The sequence below is a fragment of the Lentinula edodes genome (genome assembly GCF_021015755.1).
Source record: "Lentinula edodes strain Le(Bin) 0899 ss11 chromosome Unknown C8R40scaffold_44, whole genome shotgun sequence".
Taxonomy (NCBI): Eukaryota; Fungi; Basidiomycota; class Agaricomycetes; order Agaricales; family Omphalotaceae; genus Lentinula; species Lentinula edodes.
Genome location: NW_025764350.1, coordinates 81,445 through 98,224, shown reverse-complemented (window position 1 = coordinate 98,224; position 16,780 = coordinate 81,445). Strand labels below are relative to the sequence as shown.

General features: G+C 46.0%; 5 protein-coding genes across 5 annotated transcripts; 2 read left to right on the top strand and 3 right to left on the bottom strand.

The window, feature by feature from the left end:
- Positions 1-3,456: 3,456 nt before the first annotated feature.
- On the top strand, positions 3,457-4,700 carry C8R40DRAFT_639107 (uncharacterized protein). Its single transcript, XM_046235740.1, has 3 exons — positions 3,457-3,604; positions 3,654-3,870; positions 3,919-4,700. Exons 1-3 carry the CDS (start codon positions 3,539-3,541, stop codon positions 4,287-4,289), a joined length of 654 nt encoding a protein of 217 aa, XP_046081575.1. The 5' UTR covers positions 3,457-3,538; the 3' UTR covers positions 4,290-4,700.
- A 254-nt stretch (positions 4,701-4,954) lies between these two features.
- Positions 4,955-6,710, bottom strand: C8R40DRAFT_1125927 (uncharacterized protein). The gene is made up of 5 exons (XM_046229004.1): positions 6,105-6,710; positions 5,996-6,053; positions 5,402-5,503; positions 5,271-5,340; positions 4,955-5,207 (listed from the first exon to the last, which is right to left on the bottom strand). The coding sequence occupies exons 1-5, from the start codon at positions 6,493-6,495 to the stop codon at positions 5,112-5,114; spliced, it is 717 nt and encodes a 238-aa protein (XP_046081574.1). The 5' UTR covers positions 6,496-6,710; the 3' UTR covers positions 4,955-5,111.
- A 3,162-nt stretch (positions 6,711-9,872) lies between these two features.
- On the top strand, positions 9,873-10,494 carry C8R40DRAFT_1073204 (uncharacterized protein; the record flags this gene model as incomplete). The annotated part of the gene is made up of 3 exons (XM_046226537.1): positions 9,873-10,017; positions 10,090-10,361; positions 10,387-10,494. 3 exons carry the CDS (start codon positions 9,873-9,875, stop codon positions 10,492-10,494), a joined length of 525 nt encoding a protein of 174 aa, XP_046081573.1.
- On the bottom strand, positions 10,109-11,198 carry C8R40DRAFT_1125921 (uncharacterized protein). Its single transcript, XM_046229003.1, has 4 exons — positions 11,086-11,198; positions 10,627-11,028; positions 10,552-10,563; positions 10,109-10,490 (listed from the first exon to the last, which is right to left on the bottom strand). The coding sequence occupies exons 2-4, from the start codon at positions 10,982-10,984 to the stop codon at positions 10,480-10,482; spliced, it is 381 nt and encodes a 126-aa protein (XP_046081572.1). The 5' UTR covers positions 10,985-11,028; positions 11,086-11,198; the 3' UTR covers positions 10,109-10,479.
- A 741-nt stretch (positions 11,199-11,939) lies between these two features.
- On the bottom strand, positions 11,940-13,523 carry C8R40DRAFT_1073203 (uncharacterized protein; the record flags this gene model as incomplete). The annotated part of the gene is made up of 4 exons (XM_046226536.1): positions 11,940-12,230; positions 12,280-12,836; positions 12,904-12,967; positions 13,014-13,523. The coding sequence occupies 4 exons, from the start codon at positions 13,521-13,523 to the stop codon at positions 11,940-11,942; spliced, it is 1,422 nt and encodes a 473-aa protein (XP_046081571.1).
- Between the last annotated feature and the right edge of the window lie 3,257 nt (positions 13,524-16,780).

Here is a 16,780-nt window from a genome sequence, read left to right as displayed (position 1 = left end):
CAGAAGGAAGGAAGTTCAAGAAGAGTTGACATACCCTCAACGCATTTTTTCCAAGGCTTATGAATCCTACTAATCTCAAACTTTGATAATTGTAGTGCTCAAGAATCTCTTTTAGCACAGCATGCTAACATTATAAACTTGACGGGATATCTTCATTCACACTGCGGACAAAGATATCATTTAGCAAGGACAGTTCGACAGCAAAAAAGGTCATGATATATGTGAGCGGTGATGATTCAGAAAACTAATAAAATGATTGTCTCATACGCCTTGGGCGTCGAAGTGAGCTGAGTTATGGTATCATCATGAAGACTGCACACGAAAGGTAGGTCTGTAGACGAGAATCAGAATGCTTACCAGTACTAGCACTATGGAGAGCATTTCTCTTTGCTCCGTGAAAGTCTGAGTTGAACGTCAGAGCAATTTCATCCGTTGTTTATGGACATTGGAAGAAATATAAAGGAACGAGAAAGTGGTTGCGCTGAAAACCAGAAAATTCAAAAATGTATCACGTGTTAAGATAAACATCTTCTCACCTCACAACGGCGCGCCGGCGTCTTCTAAGGCTCCAACCGTACTATCTATATACTATCTATATATGGTTATAACTATATATGTATTTGTATAGGTCTACCCCCCCCAAGAGAAATTTAAACATACAGTATGTATACTGTTTATACTGTATATATGGTTATTCTACCAGCATGCGAGGTCCATCGTGTCCAATTAGTAATTCAGGTTGCTGGGCCACTTCTATTACACATTCTTGACAGCCCTAGCTGTGTTCGTTGTGAATCCCGCCTACAGGATGTCAATGAGAAATAATTGAATCTTTTGTCTCCCTTTTTCCACTCCTCTCTTCAAACTTTATGGCTGAAGCAGCGCACGTTCAGTGTGCAGCAGCAGTAAGGCTGTTGAGTACCCTTGTCAAAGGATTACCAGACCATGTTCCTCTTGCATCCACAGAAAGCAGAATCTCAGAGATATTTAAAAAGGTACCGGAGCCTCTACCATCTGCGGACCCTGATGAGCATTGGACTACTTTCAATCGTCGCATGGACTTGTTGTATGGGAATGATGTACGTGGTGCTGATGGTAAACTATTAAACATCACTCGAGGCCCATTGGGAATGGATCTTGTTGTTGGATATATTCAAAGTGCAGTCGATGCAGGCCATCTACTATGGGAAGCTGCCTTGCCAAAATTTGCAAGGTTGGTGACTGGTGTGCAAAACATAAGGTATGCATTCAATGGTACATAGTGAAGAGAATTTCGATTGACAAAAATACTCCTAATAGTAAAGACCCTCCAGTACGAACAAAAACTCCACCAAGAATGACCATTGAAGAAGTTAATGATGAAGAGGCGCCGGCACCAACGATTCAAAAGTCTCAGCACACGAAGGCTAAAACCAGCACAAGCAAAGAAAGTGTGCCGGGAAAATCTTCGGCAAAGCGGAAGAAGACCACTGCCAGTGGTGTCGACATTTGGGCTGATACCTTATCTGCTGATGACGCTGATTATATACTGCCAAAGCGTTCTCGCATTGAAGAAGATTCGGAAAGTGAGGTATTTGATTCCAATAATGAAGAGATAATCTCGACCACAGAACGTGGCAAAGGATTGGTGAGGCATATCTTATTATGAAAGGAAAAATCGGAAGTATATGACAAATTTTAGAAGGAACGCAGCAAAAAGAGGGCAGCCAGGGGAGCGGAGCAGAGAGACACCAAGACAACTAGATTACGCAAAAATAAAGTCATTTCAATCGACTCTGGATCGGAGTCCGATGGACAATCAGCACAGCACAAAGTGGATACTGAAGAGGCAAGGGAACAAGCTAAAGGTGCTCGTCGAGGGCCTTCCAATGCCAGTATGCAGCATTTCCATGAGCCGGTTGCAGTCATGGATAAAAAGAAGGGGGCACGTTGAGAGTTCAAATGTCGATACTGTGAATGGTAAGTTCAAGTTTATTCAGATGATTACCAGAATTCATACCTCTGTACATAGTGTACGCAGCGTTGAAAGGACAGTGAAGGGCCCTAAAGTATCATTTGATGATGAGGGAAAGTTGCCCAAACTGAATAACCTTGCTACCCATTCGAACAAGTGCAGAGGAAAGTCGAAACCACAGGAAAGAAGTGATGAAGGGAATGGAACAGAGCAGAGCACAGCTGAGGGTCTGAATCTGAAGCGTAGCGCTGATCTAATGCGCAACTACCTCAAGGATGGCGAGCTTAACCCTGAAGCTCTTACCACCGAGAGAGGCTTTTTACGCTTATTTGCCGCCTGGATACTGGATGAAGACTTGCCATGGACCACTGGAGAGGCACCAAGTCTTCGTTTACTCTTCAAGTATCTGAAAGTTCGCTATATGTTGCCTTCTGATACGACTGTTCGCAATCAGCTCGCAAAGATCTTTGCTGAGCTAAATGCTAAAGTAGTAAAATCGTTCACGGTGTGTATGAAATTTTTGTGTGATTCAACAACTGATCATTTCTATAGAGCGTAAAATCGAAGATTGCTTATGCTGAAGATACATGGACTACAAAACAGATGGTTTATACTTTTGCATGTACTATTGGAAGTTTCATTGACGATGACTGGAGATTGGTTGAGATGGTGGTGGATTTCAAGCCTTTAGAAGAGAAGGAACATGAGGGAGAGTATGCAGGGCAAGCATTTGTCAACGGAGTGAGAGAGCGAGGAGGTCTCAATAAGATATGTGATTTCACGTTCATGAGTCTACTGCCATATAACTGACCGTTTACTATCTACTGTATCAGCCTCACCACCGATAATGCCTCTGTCAATGATGTCCTGGTCGCTACTGTTGCACGTTGTGTTCTCGCATGCTATGGTGTCGAATGGAATCCAGATGGCCATATACGTTGTATTGCCCATGTCATCAATCTCACAGTTCAAGATCTATTGGCATCGATGGACGAAGCAGAATGGTCAAGCAACATCGACTACTATGAGCTTAACAAGGATGCACCATTTCACTATAGCGTTGATGAAGATGTCAAACAGATTGCACTGGAAGCAGAAGGGGACAGTGAACAAGTTGATGGAGAGGAAGATGTAGAGATCGGAACAGCTATACAAAAGGAGGAGGCGAAGAAAAAGAAGGCGGAATCGAAACAGCAGTGTGAAGAATCAGAGCAGACTGTTGCCGAAAGTATGAAGGGAACGAGTGCACTGCGTCGGGTTTGTCATTTTTATGATTGCCATATATCGTTCTTATTCCCTTTTTACAGCTCCGGTTCATTACAACAAAGATCGTGTCTTCACCTCAGCGCCACCAAAAATTTCGTAGAATTGCTCATTCGAAATATTCAGAACAGACTGAGGAGAATGCCAGACGAAGAAATCTGATGGTTGTACGCAATGTCCGTACTCGATGGAACTACACCCATGCCATGATCCGTCGTGCCCAACTCTTACAAGAAGTCAGTATTGCTGCTTTTTATTCTACTTTCATGGAATGAAACTCTATTTTAGGCTATCGATACTTGGACATTTGAGACAGAAGAGATGCGCCCGCTGCTTATTGACAAAAAAGAGTGGAAACTCTTAGAAGATCTTGCAGATATCCTTGAGGTATGTCAATCCTGCCTTTTCCTTTCCTCCATGCTCATTGCATTTCAAGCCGTTTACACATGTTACTCTGATTATGTCTCGCACTTCACAGCCGACAATTCCATTTGTGCTTCCTGCATATCATCAACTCGACACACACCTAGAGGCTAAAAGTACCGAGACTAGTTTGCCAAAGATACTCACTAACGCGGCATCTGTCGGATTAGAGAAGCTGAGGAAATACAAGCGATTGGCAGACGGGAACCGATTCTATGTTCTTGGTACTGGTGCGTTCCCTATTCCTTTTTTTTGACTGTCTTTGACATCCTTGGCAGTATTACACCCGGGAATGCGCTCCAAATGGTTTGAGACCCTCGGAACGACATCATGGGAACGAGAGGACCATCGAGACAAGGCTGAAACTATGTTCCGACACGTTGCGCTGGATTACTTCCAAGAACAACTAACCTCACCAACTCCTGACCAGTCATCCCTCAATAAGCCGAAGCCACCTGCTAACGGGTTCTTGAGCCAGATGTGTGCTGTTGACCTCTCATTCATTCCCACTTCACCTCGAGCAACTCAGGCCGATTTGGAGGATGAAATATCGCGTTATCTCCGATTTGAGGGAGGCGTTGGGAAAACACAGGAACCACTAGAATGGTGGCAGGTAAGGTCTATTATGCCGCTGCACTTTCGTTTCTGAGTTAAAGTATAGAAACACGCTGGTTCTTTTCCTACCGTTGCTCGAATGGCGCGCGACTTTCTTGGCATTCCGGCAACTAGTGTTTCTGTTGAGCGAACATTCTCGAAATCTCGTCACATTTGCTCAGACTTAAGGGGTTCATTGAAAGCTGAAACCATTCAGAAGGCTCTTTTGGCGAAGGTCTGGATTCGTAGTGGATTATTAGATGTTAACGAGCCCGTTAAACCTCGCAAAAAGCATGGTTCTGTGGACCGCGTGACTCAAAAATGATACTGTATGTTTAACTGTCTTTATATAGTAAACATACGGTTATACACTGTATATGTATATTTACGCTGTCGAGGGTATACATATACAGTACGGTTGGAGCCTTAGCGTCTTCGTTGGTGACCATTTCTTTCCAACTCACTTGACACTGACTCATGGTCTCAATTGCACTTCTCGACCTCCCATCGTATAATACTGTTTATCCTTGGGGATGCCGCTCCTTATAAACAAACATGTTTGATTTACTGCTTGCCTGGAGCTATAACTCTACCGGCATGCCCATGACATTTGCGTCGTTCAGAAATTAATGACTAGTGTGATATGATATGGATGGTACTAGATGGTACTCCCTAAGTTACTTCGAGATGTTACAGTTATCAAACGGTTACAATGTACAAAATGGACCTTTCGAAATGAAAACTTACTATTGAACAACGAGAGCTACAATACGTGCATATGAAAAGATCAAGTCATGGAAAGGGATGGAGACGCAAAGAGAGAGAGAGAGAAAATGTAGATTATGTGAACAACGTAGGAGGAGGAAAATACATCAAATCATAGTTTCGCTAATTTCGCCCTAGAATCCGGCTTGGGACCAATAGTCGAGTGGATAGCAGACACATACAGTTTGTCTGTTTCGGAATCCATGATCTGAAAGTGTGCGTTAGCGTAGTGGATAAGATGAACACGGCGTGGACTTTCGGAATAACCCACCTCAACCCGAGCAGTCCTGATACGACCTTCAATGAATATAGACGTTGAAATCGCACGGAGTCGGGTACCACTATAGAAGATGAAAAGGAGTTGAACGTGAGCTGGAGACAGTGCAACCAAAGGCTACTCACATTTTGGCAGGCCGATGCCATATCAAATTCATACTTTGCGATACTCCTGTTGCATCGATACCTAACGCGGCGCCCAGGACGACAATAGCTGACATCGAACATCTAAAACAGAGGGGAATGGGTGTTAATAGTGTGCGGCAATACAAGTTTGGAAAACATGCATGTAGGAAAAAACTAAGTTGAAAACGAAGTTCACTAAGACGGCTGAATTGTGACCCAGTCTAGATTCGTTTGGATCTCAAGTTCCAAGAAGATCAGTTTGTAGAAAACGTGTAACTCGGCATATATATACGAAGATAAAAATGGAAGACGACTCGAGGCTGGGATCTCCTTCAATCTTTCAGGATTTAAACACAGACATAACGAATCTATCTTGAATCTGTGGCTATCTCTGGATATCACAAGCCAGAGATAGTCACACAATACAAGCACGAGGAACAAATGACAAACTGATCAACGATAGAAAGTTTAATAGAACAACGCAAGGTATTCACACCAGGCAACCGCCGATGAGAAAGAAGGGCGTAGGGGCGCAAGGAAAACATAATGTCGAAAAAATTCAGAAGGAAACGATATGGCTCGAGATGTACTCACGGATCGACGATGTAACATGCACAGGCGCCGTGTAGGGTTCCGTATGGATTACACATATCTGAGTTGGAGTGAGTAGACCATAGTCGACGAGACTCTAGCATATACTCACCTTTGGTAATCGGGATCTCGAAAATCGTTTGAGCTTCCGTCGCTCGTTGAGGGATACGTCCCTGGGCATTCCCTGGGCTAGTTGCCCAGACGTTCATGCTCCTCATCTGTAGCCTTCGTGCAATTGCGACGCCAAAAGACTCCTCTTTTGCTCCAGTGTAATAGGCCAACATGTCCATGACATGCCTTTTGGCTTGGTCAGAAACATTTCCATCGATTGAGGACACGTCTAATGGAGCTGACGAAGAAGAATTTAAGGGCGCGGGCAACGCAGAAGTTAATGAAGTTGATGCAGAACTCGACGTGGTGGAATCAGGAGGTATGACGGGGAAAGCAGAGGTATCAGACTGCCAATCTTCCTGCTGTTGGTGTTGAGAGCGGTTAGACGACATCGGGAGGCTAGAATTCCTTCTTGGAGCGGAAGTAGATTGTAGAATATCCAGGAATATTGTTTGAGAAGAGGAACAAGAAACAGAAATCAAAAAAGGCGGTGGGTATGGTTCAAGGACAAGAGTTGATGATTGGCGTGAGTACTTGGTATATATCGACGCCTTTTGAAGTTCCTTGCAAAATGCCGACCTCAGGAAGAAAATTGATTTGATAGACGTCTATCCAAGTACTATAAGTGTAATTCCCAGATTGAGTAGATTGAAATCGAGATGTTGTGAATCTACTGTCACAGCAGCTTCTCTTCCAATCGGATGGAAGAGCCATTGTCTGGCCGCGGATCCTCCTGGTCGGCTTTCAACAACATTAAGAATACCCACATAGGCCGCTGTACCAAAGTTTTTACCAGGTCTTCAAAGTGGTGTCAAATATTGCACTTGACTCATTATAAACTAACTCGAACGCCATTCGACATTCATATCCGCAAAGATCCACCATCCCTGCAAGCTATTAAGACAGTCCCCGGCGCGGAACGGCGTTCATTGTCACTCTGCATTTGTACCGACGACGCGTAGCACGACAGAGGCAAAAGTTTCCTCCAAGCCGTGACGCATCGTCTGCGCCGTAAGGCGCGTTTGTACTATTCAATTTTGACCAGAGAAAGCTTATCGATCTCTGCTTACTGTATTGAGGGCATATCGTATTTTGAAGCGGCAATTGAATAAACATTGAAGCTTGGAAGCGTAACTTGCAGCGTAGTACATGTTCTGAAATTGGTTTCGCAGTCACTTGTTCATTTGAGGATCCTCGAGCATAACTTTAGAGTGAGATCAGACCTGATGAGGGGCCTTGATTGTCTTCATTCTCGCCACGACCGTTTACCGTGGGTTAGCTTAGTCAATGTTTTCTGGAGAGAGAAAGAGTGTAAAATCAGCTTTGGTTCCAACGTCGGGGCGCACTATTTCCTGAAGCATAGCTAGTCCAGGGAGGTCCAGGGCGGCCCGCAAAAACTCGGGCAAAGCGAATAATTTCGGGTTTGACAGCGTCGATCACGAGAATTCTTTACATCCTAAATTCGATAGCCTTCGAAGGACAGGCTCATAGTGAGCATGAGCATGAAGTGACTCGATTCCGGCTGACTGTTGATTCGCAAAATCCCAGACATTGGTTCCATCAAGGACGATGGATACTGTCCAGGTTCTAGCGGTGAGCAAGCAGAATCAAAAGCAGATTCGACAAAACCACAAGACCAACAAGATCAGAGAGGATAAAATCTCCGGAAGGTACCGAACGTTCTGCAATTTGGACACTGATAGCCTAAATTCATGTAACTTCGATGTAGGTCCAGGCAGAGGAATCAAAGACGTCAAATAGAGGATACTTACTCGGTTCATTGTTGGATACATACCTGGCCTGCAATGCGTTGAGGTACAGCTGAGACTGGTCTAGGAAGTAGTGCGATTTCGAAGTAACAAGGTACCGACGCTTTGCACACACGAATCGGAATGCCCGTTTACGGTGCAAATGGTGAAGAGAGAATTTAGTGCTGCGCATGATTGGGACACGAGCATTACTGAAGAGAAGACTTCTGAATGACTTATGAACCCCACGCTGATCGCTGACTGACTCGGAGCATCAAGAGAACGTCCTATCTGTTAACTTTAAGAAGTTGCGTGAATATCGAATTATAGATTGCTCAGAGAAATTTTTCGAATGTGCTCACCGGTGACTGGTAGCCACTGCCACGAGATTGACCGCCACCAGGAGCAAGGTCAACAGAGGTCGCCGTTATCGCTCGCCGGCGTTCGTGAATTCTTCGAGAAACAGTTATTTGTCGAGAACACTGAACTTTCAGGTTATACAGAACGGAAGCGTCAGAGTACCATTCAACATCAGAAACAATCAAAACTCGTAAGATCTCTTCGAAAATATGTCATAGAATGCAAGTGTCCCCGTACTTCGATAAGGTCTCAAGACTACCGGAGGCTCTACAGAGAGGATGTCTTGGGACGGAATGTTCTGCTTTTGACGATGAGCGAAAATGCCGCCAGTCGGAAAGGACAACGAAAGACTGACCTGAGCGCATGGATAACCAGAGTAAATGGAGTAACAAAACACTTCTTGTGTTCTATCTTTTGCTCATGTTCATATCCGACCCATCCTGCTGACCGCGTTGACTATGATATTCTGACCAATCTAGATATGGAGAGATACAGGATACAAGAAATCTCGTCAAGTATAGACCCTTCGGAGGTTTTCAATTTCTGGGTTTCAAAAGGGTTCATTTTCGACTCACTAGTACGCAATTGCAGTCTGATTGGCCCTCTACTGTATTTCCGCTTTTTTTGTCTTCACTTCAGCCTTCTAGACGGTCTTCTATCTCTTGAAATAAGACTCAGATAGCACGGAGATTCGTCAGACGTTGGATGAAAAGCCAAAACATGCGCGCAACTTGAGGAGGGGATCTGAAATCTGGTGTGACGGCCCTTGTTAGTGAGTCGAAGATGGGTTTTTGTCTACCTGTTTTGCGAATCTGATGCTTGGAAGGTCCGAAGACTGACAGAGATCCTGCTTATGACACGAAAACCTGAGAACATGGTTCAGATTAGAAGGATAACTGGGGTCTACACCAATAAGCCCCATACACTCTCCGCCTGACCACTAGCTCTGACTAGCGAACACCCTACCAGCGAGATTCGAGAAAGATCTTTCAAAGAGCCTAGACGTCTACTACGTCCGTTGAAAGCCTACTTATCGATATAGAGCCTGGCAGTAGGGTCGGCGAAAACAGTCTGAAAATTCTGATGCCTCACAAACATTCAACTCAATCTCCGGCCCGCCGAGTGCCTTTTCCATTCTTACGGCGGGAGGGGCAGAGGCTATTTGCCTAGCGCGTTGACCTCTTCCCCTTCCACTTGAATCATACACGATGATAGACACGGGACGGGGCCTAAATGAACTACGTCCACTGCACCGGGCTCAAACAGAAAAGGCTAATTTTCTCCGACGACGACTGAGTTATACTGAGGATTGAATAAGATCCTCAGAAACACTTGTGAATCTGTGAAATAATCTGTCCATAAATCACGCAGTTTGCCTCGACAGTATGTTTTGGGGAATGAGCATAACTATGTAACTCTCAAAAATAAACGGACCACACAATCACCGACCGTTACCCTAGGGAAAGGGCTTTCTGGTATGAAACTGGACTCATGATCAGAGTGGCAGACATTCGCACATCGTTGATTGTCATTGAGAGGGTTCAGATTCCTAGTGACAATAAACTAATGGAACTAAGAACTCATAGAATGACGGTACGTCCGACTTATCTATAATTTAGGAACACTGCTCACTTCCACTGAAGTAATCCACACGGGTTAGCATGGGTACGTTGACACCATTTCAACGCTCCAAGTCTCCAGAATCCGAAAAGAGGGAAAACCCCAGATCAAAATGGAGTCCCTTGAAGCTTGATGACTGGAATGGAAGTAACCCGACGAGGGAAGGTCAAGAAATAGATAAGCTTTGTGGGTTGGTTGAGAATGAATAGTAATAGAAAATACGTCGGATAATGTAATTATCATGAAAACAGTATATAGGCTCTATGCCACACCGAGAGGCTCGGAAAGTGGAGAACAAGGAATCGATATGCATATCCTGGAATAGAGATTTCAAAGAGGTTGAAGATCCTTACCCGAACGCCGCCAAATCAGATTTAAGGGGAATCGCAACTCCAGCACGACAATTCATTGCACCGACAGTGGAAAGATATCATATCAGATATCCAAAGGAGATCACAGGGGGTCACAGCCGAGCGATGTTCATTCGTACTGCAGCATCGTCGAATGCTAAGCCAGCGTACGGTGTTTTAGTGATTACTTGTTTTCATTTTTAAGAGCCATAATGATGTCCCGAGGAGGACGAATGGGCGCGAGCAGTACATCCCCGACGAGGAAAAGGCATTGGTGCACCAGAAAGAGACTCCGCTTCTAATCATATACTAAGATTGAAGAGAAATAAGTGGTGTGATTGGATTTCGAATGCCGAGGGGTAGAGCGTACCATGTACTATACCTTCAAGCGGGAAATACAGCTTCAGCATCTACAACGATAAATAAAGCTATGCAAACTGCTCACCGTAAAATAGTGTCCAAACCAACACAAAGGTAAACGCGTTATCTGAACCTGGGTTCAATAATTCCATTATGCCACTTCCACCTCCATTGACACCCTTCGCTGTGACTGCGCTGGCCATATACCTTCCCGGCTTTCCCTTACAACACACGACATAGATACACAATGCAGCCCAAAGCATCGCAAGTGCAAACAGACCAAACCCAGCAAAGTTGGTCAGACCAAGGATGCCAGCCACGGAGCCAGCAAAGACGGCGGATATAAATTTTATGGACGTCAGGGTGAGAATGTTGTGTTGGACATTGGGAGCGTATAGAAGCTGAACAGATTGTTGTGCTGACGATGATGGATCGTTTGACATGGTGGCGGCTAATGGGCTATGAAGAATGTTTGTTCTATCACGTTCTATCATGTTACCAATTAGGCCTATAGGCTACTTCGATGCGACGCCTCATATCTTACTGTGTATATTTTTGATTTAGGAAAACTAAACCATCGTTGGGGAATTTGGAAGAGGAATGCCAGAAAGATTGAAAACTACCCCTTGAGTAGGTAGGAGGAGTTCTGGCTTCGCTTCAAGCGCTGACTTCATTTATCTCCCTCAGTTCTTTCAAGGTTCCACAAGGGTCTACGTGCGAAGGTGGGCTATCGCGCTGCGCGCGTGGCAGGAACGATTCCTCAAGAAAGCATCTACTGTATGTATATACGCCAACATTTGGATTGCTAAGATACATAGATAATGATGAAAAGAGTGGCAAGAAGTACGGCGCCCTTGGGCGCCGATTGTGAAAGATAGATAGATACAAGAGGTGAGGGAGATTCAGATCGGGTACACGATTCTCACGACCCCCCCCCCCCAATGAATAGAGAGTCCAGGCAGGGTCTATTTGTAGAACTGTCTCAAATGCCCTTCAAGCTCACATATACCTTCCAGACTGTACCTAAGTAGTTGGATATCATCAATAAGTGACACAAACACAGGTATTCGAAGATTTCGAACAAGTTTTATGGCCTCTCGAACCATCATAGGATGCCGTGCAGCTCGGCTTGGGCTTGGTCAGGGCCTTTCGCGTGGCAACATAAGTACCCCCGATCTGAATCTCCCTCACCTCTTGGATAGATAGATGACCTTGCTTGCTTAGGTCCTTCTCCAGTCCGCCCGATTAGCGCGCGTGAAGATTTTACCACGGTTTTTCAGATTATCATTTCGTCTCACGTCACATTATCTTATCTGCACACCTTCTCACCAATTATTACACTCTTTGTCGGTCGCATAATGTTCCTTCGTTCGTTCTCAACAATATTACCTACAGAGTCTACCTGACCAATCTCCTTAACGTTAAATATTCCCCACATTGCAGAAATCCTTCCAAACGGACATTATCTCTTAAAATCACTCCATCCCACTTCGCTATTGCTTTCCTTTCAGTTGAGTCGTAAACAGTCACCCTCATCTGTGTTCTTCTTGGAAATCCTACTTTGGTCAACACATAATCCACTGCATCGGAAATCGCGTCAGGATGACCAGTTACCATCACCACTATCTCTCGAATGTTCTCTAATCGTGTCAATAGTTCAACAAAAATGTCAACAGCTTCTTCATTAGCCTATAGTGGGAATTATCAGTACGCATTGTAAGTCGTTATTTCGACGTACGTGGTTTGGCTGATACCAAATTCCTCTCAGGACAAACTTGAGCGTCTGAAGCTGCGGTGCTGCATTCAATACTTCCAACACCTGTGTATACGGTTGCCCTCCTTGCGTTTGAAGCTCCAATGTTGTTACAGTTTGGACTTTGGCCAACGCATTCACGAACAATGTCCATTCAAATTCTGCCACTTCGTCATCTATCAACGTCATTGTCTGGATCTGTTCATTGTTGCTTTCCAACAACAAGCGATTGTGCACGATCGATCCTGAAAAACGGTGTAATGCGGGAAGCTCGTTGAAGTCTAATACAACACTTCCTCCCATTCTATTGGACCTGTACTCCAGTCTGGTGACGGTGACATGCCGTTGAATGAATTGCTTCATGTTCGCAACGTTACTCCTGTCGTCGATGTACAACCCTCGCAAGTCCTGGAACTGAAAACCGTTATTGTCCAATAGCCGTTGCAATGGTCTCTTGTCCCTACGCAAGGGTTTACGTCCAATGCGAATCGATAATTGCTGGACCCTCGTTGCAGCCCGTTGCATTTGATCCAACAACTTTGCTAGCATAAAATAATCAACTTAACCAGGGTGAGCATGCCAAACTCTCATAAAGTAATGTTTGCGCACCTGGCATACCCAACGACTGTAAATCTAGTCGCACTGTCCTCAGTGTTTTCGAACACATTTGCAGCTGTTTTAGTGTTTAGTCACGGACTCTCACATCTTTATGCTCTTACAATTTGTATGGACACTTGCCTCTGTCTATGTTCTGAGGCTGGTGTGCAGAGATTAAGTGTCTGAAGGTGGCGGAACGCTAGTGGTACTGAAGAAGGGAAGACGTCAACCACGGTTTGTAGGTTGCTGATGAAGCTGAACCCTTGCAATGGGTGATCCCTACGGTAGTGGCCTACGTTCGCCAATGCCTGTGCGACAGTATGTACGAGTGACTGTTCTGGATCCACCAGAACTACTGACACCTCGTTGACTGATATCGCGGGATGCTTAGCGCCCCACTCCTGGCCTGTCACTACTTTTTTCGATAGAGTCGCCAATGCCACCGAGGGTGCGTTAACGTACAGAAAGCCGTTCAAGTTGATGTGGGTTGCTCTCGTTAGTTGGCTGAGCACTGACAGGGCACGTTCCTTGTGCTCATCGTATGCCGCCACTTCTAGTATCAGTTCCCTCGGCATGTCGAGTAGTGTTGCCGTCTTAGCACTTGTTCCACGTTTTCGTCTATGACTCCACATCGAAGATCGTAAAAAAGGAATGGTGTGCGTTGTAAGCAGTTGCCGGTGTTCACTCTTTCCACTGTTTAATCACTTATCTTTGAACTTTGTCATTTTTCATAGCAACTGCGACACACTTCAGCATTTTGTCAAATTTGGATGTGTTCTTGACCCTTCCGCAACTATTACTTCAGCTCCCTATATTACAGACATCAAAGTACGAGTGAGGCCGCCGCGTATTGGTGGACTAGGACAAAACAAGTACATCATGCCCGACTGTTATTCTGCCCGACAATTATCGTAGTAGATTCTGCATTTTGTCAAATTCGGATGTGTTCTTGACCCTTCCGCAACTATTACTTCGGCTCCCTATATTACAGATACATCAAAGTACGAGTGAGGCCGCCACGTATTGGTGGACTAGGCCAAAACAAGTACATCATGTCCGACTGTTATTCTGCCCGACAATTATTGTAGTAGATTCTAATCGTTCCGGTATCTTCTTCCTTTTCCTAATGCCTTTCAAATTCGGAAGACTTCCTACCTTTTGCTAATGCCTTTCTGTGAGGCCCCGGCACAGAAGGCCTGCTCTGGTCTTACCCAGACTGGGCCTAAGCGAACGCAGTAGCCGCCTAGGCCGTATGAGGAGGTATGGGATAGTGCCGATACTGGTGAGGGGAGCCTAACCAGGGGTAGTTGTGGAGCTTGGGTAGACCTAATAGAGGGTCCTGGAGGTGTAGAACGTAACGCGTAACCACCGCTTCGATGTGGAGGGGAGGTGTAGCCGATACGAGTGGGAAGCTGTGGGGAGCTTAGGGAGCAATGAAGCGGAATTGGGAACCTAATGGGAGGTTCCAAAGGATGAAGGACAAATTGTAGAGCCTCGACGTAGATGGTGAGTCGAAGTAGAGGCGTAGACAATACGAGGATTGACAGAAAGAGGCCAGAGATGGGGAACAGAGAGGAGAAACAGAGTTGAGGTGAGACAGAGATAAAGGAAACAGATAATGAGGAAATATATGACTGTTGAGACGTGTCAGGCCCTGTTAGCAAGTACTAGTAGACTGTACTAAAGGGACCAAGCCAGGTAGGAAGAGTCTCCAGGTAAGATTTGACAATAACACGCTGGGGAGCTCCGAGGGGAGTCCCCAGCCTACTGTACATGAGGCTGTCAGGTACATATGTCATGTGGCTACTGGAGTGACAGGTAATATGTACAGTAAAGATCGTAAGGATGGTGCATAGAATATTGGAAACATGTATAAGTGATGAACCGGAGCTCTGGAAAGGAAAGGGAAAGGTCCGGAGAAGCAAGGCATGACACTTTTGTCAAGTCCATGCCTCGGGCCTCCATTCCGCCGCTCGGTATTCCGAAGATCTACCTTTTATTGTAATCTCTTCCTTATTGTTCTTTCTCGCTACACATACCCTTTCACTCTAGTCCCTCCTTATTGTCTTTTACTTCACCCTGCAGGACTACACGTATAACTCCTAGTAGTTAGTCTGGCGCTCCGCCCCGTTGCGCCGCTCCGTAGATATAAATACTGCCTGTACGCTACTGTAGTTCCTCAGTTTAATTATCAACTTAGATCTCCCTTCTCAACTTAACTCTTCTCTAAGTCTTCAGGCTCAACGCCTCGAAGTACGTTCTCCTCGACCTTAGGACTTTGACGTTCTCTGGTCCGCTCCTCGTCATCGGCGATACCGCCGCTCCGACCTGGCTGCTACTTAGCTCCTCTCTCTCTACTCTCGCTCTCCGGGGACTAACGGCGTAACGGCGGTGTTGTTAATAACTTCACTACTGTCCCATTCGTCTTCCGCACTTAGACACCCTGTGGCCTTGGCACGGTTACACGGTGTACATGATCTTAACAGTATAATTAAACTCAATCCGTTAACGTCGTACTGACATATCATTTTTTATGCCTCCGAAAACTCGAGCTCAATCTAGAGCTAACTCCGAAGAAAACACTTTCTTCACTACAGCCCAATCATTTGCCCCATTCTCCGACTCTATCTCTGCCATTGGTCAACCACGTCGCCGTAATCGCGGTTTCGGTCCAGCTACAGTTCCTACTACGTCGACTCTTCCTGAAGCCATGGAAGAAGAACAACAATTCGAGTACAGTACATTGTACACTGGTGACGGACAACCTGTCCAAGTCCTGACCCCTTGCCGTGGACAACCCCCCGTGGTTGCTCCGGCTCGGGGCCGTTCAACTACTCGTATTGATTCTCCAATCCTCCAAGCCATAGCCCGCCGTACGGGGAAACAACCCCAACGTCGCGCTGCTTCTGAATCTCCTCGTGACCCACCTCCTCACTTCGATTTGGACACTGGTGATCACGATGATCAAGACCCTCCTGTCGACCCCGACGATCCGGGCGCCGATAATAACAACAACGATCTGGATGACGATTCCGGCGGTTTACCGCGTGGTGAACCTGGTGACCCCAGTGGACCTGGTGGTCCTGGTGGTCCCGGCGGTCCCGGCGGTCCTGGTGGACCTGGTGGACCTCGTTCTCCCATATCTCCTGACATCCCCAACGAGCAACGTGCTATGTTGGAACTCCTCTCGGGATTCAAGGGCTCCATTGAGACCCTTGGTACCGTCCTCGCCGCTCTCGGACGTCCCTCTGACAGCTCTGAATCTAAGAGCAAGGTCAAGGAGCCCGAGGTATTCGACGGTTCGGACCCCCGAAAACTCAAGACGTTCTTCGTCAATCTCGCCCTGGTCTTTAATGACCGTCCAAAGTACTTCACCGACCAACGGAAGGTGAACTATACCCTTTCCTATCTCAGTGGGTCAGCCAAAGAATGGTTTGTCCCTGATATCCTCGATCCGGATCTCGACTCGCTGCCGGCCTGGACGTCCTCCTTCAAGGCCCTGGTAAAGGAGCTTCAGGACAATTTCGGCGTTTACGACGCCCAAGGCGAGGCCGAAGATTCTCTCGGTAATCTGAAGATGAAGGAAACCGAGAACATCCGGAAATACAATATCCGGTTCAACACCCTGGCTGCTAGTACCAACTGGGATTCTGCTGCCCTGAAATGGGCTTATGGACGAGGCTTAGCTGAGCGCATCAAGGACAAAATGGCGCGTTTGCCCGAGCCGGCGACGCTCGCCGATTACCGTCAAGAGGTTCTTCGTATTGACAATCGTTATTGGAAACGCGAGGAAACTAGGAAGCGCGAGGCTGGTAAGCCTTTTGTTGCTCGGAACCCGAAGAAGGGTTCCTCGGACTTTAAGACTGGTTCTACTAACCAGCAAAACAAC

Bases quoted from the DNA above. Each gene is read 5' to 3' on its own strand.
- C8R40DRAFT_639107 (XM_046235740.1), top strand. From the start codon at position 3,539: ATGCGCCCGCTGCTTATTGACAAAAAAGAGTGGAAACTCTTAGAAGAT. The intron at 3,605-3,653 runs GTATGTCAATCC...TTGCATTTCAAG, and splicing joins ATCTTGCAGATATCCTTGAG to CCGTTTACACATGTTACTCT. The intron at 3,871-3,918 runs GTGCGTTCCCTA...CATCCTTGGCAG, and splicing joins ATTCTATGTTCTTGGTACTG to TATTACACCCGGGAATGCGC.
- C8R40DRAFT_1125927 (XM_046229004.1), bottom strand. From the start codon at position 6,495: ATGTCGTCTAACCGCTCTCAACACCAACAGCAGGAAGATTGGCAGTCT. The intron at 5,504-5,995 runs GTGAGTACATCT...CCTCTGTTTTAG, and splicing joins GCATGTTACATCGTCGATCC to ATGTTCGATGTCAGCTATTG. The intron at 5,341-5,401 runs GTGAGTAGCCTT...CATCTTCTATAG, and splicing joins TGGCATCGGCCTGCCAAAAT to TGGTACCCGACTCCGTGCGA.
- C8R40DRAFT_1125921 (XM_046229003.1), bottom strand. From the start codon at position 10,984: ATGTCAAACGATCCATCATCGTCAGCACAACAATCTGTTCAGCTTCTA.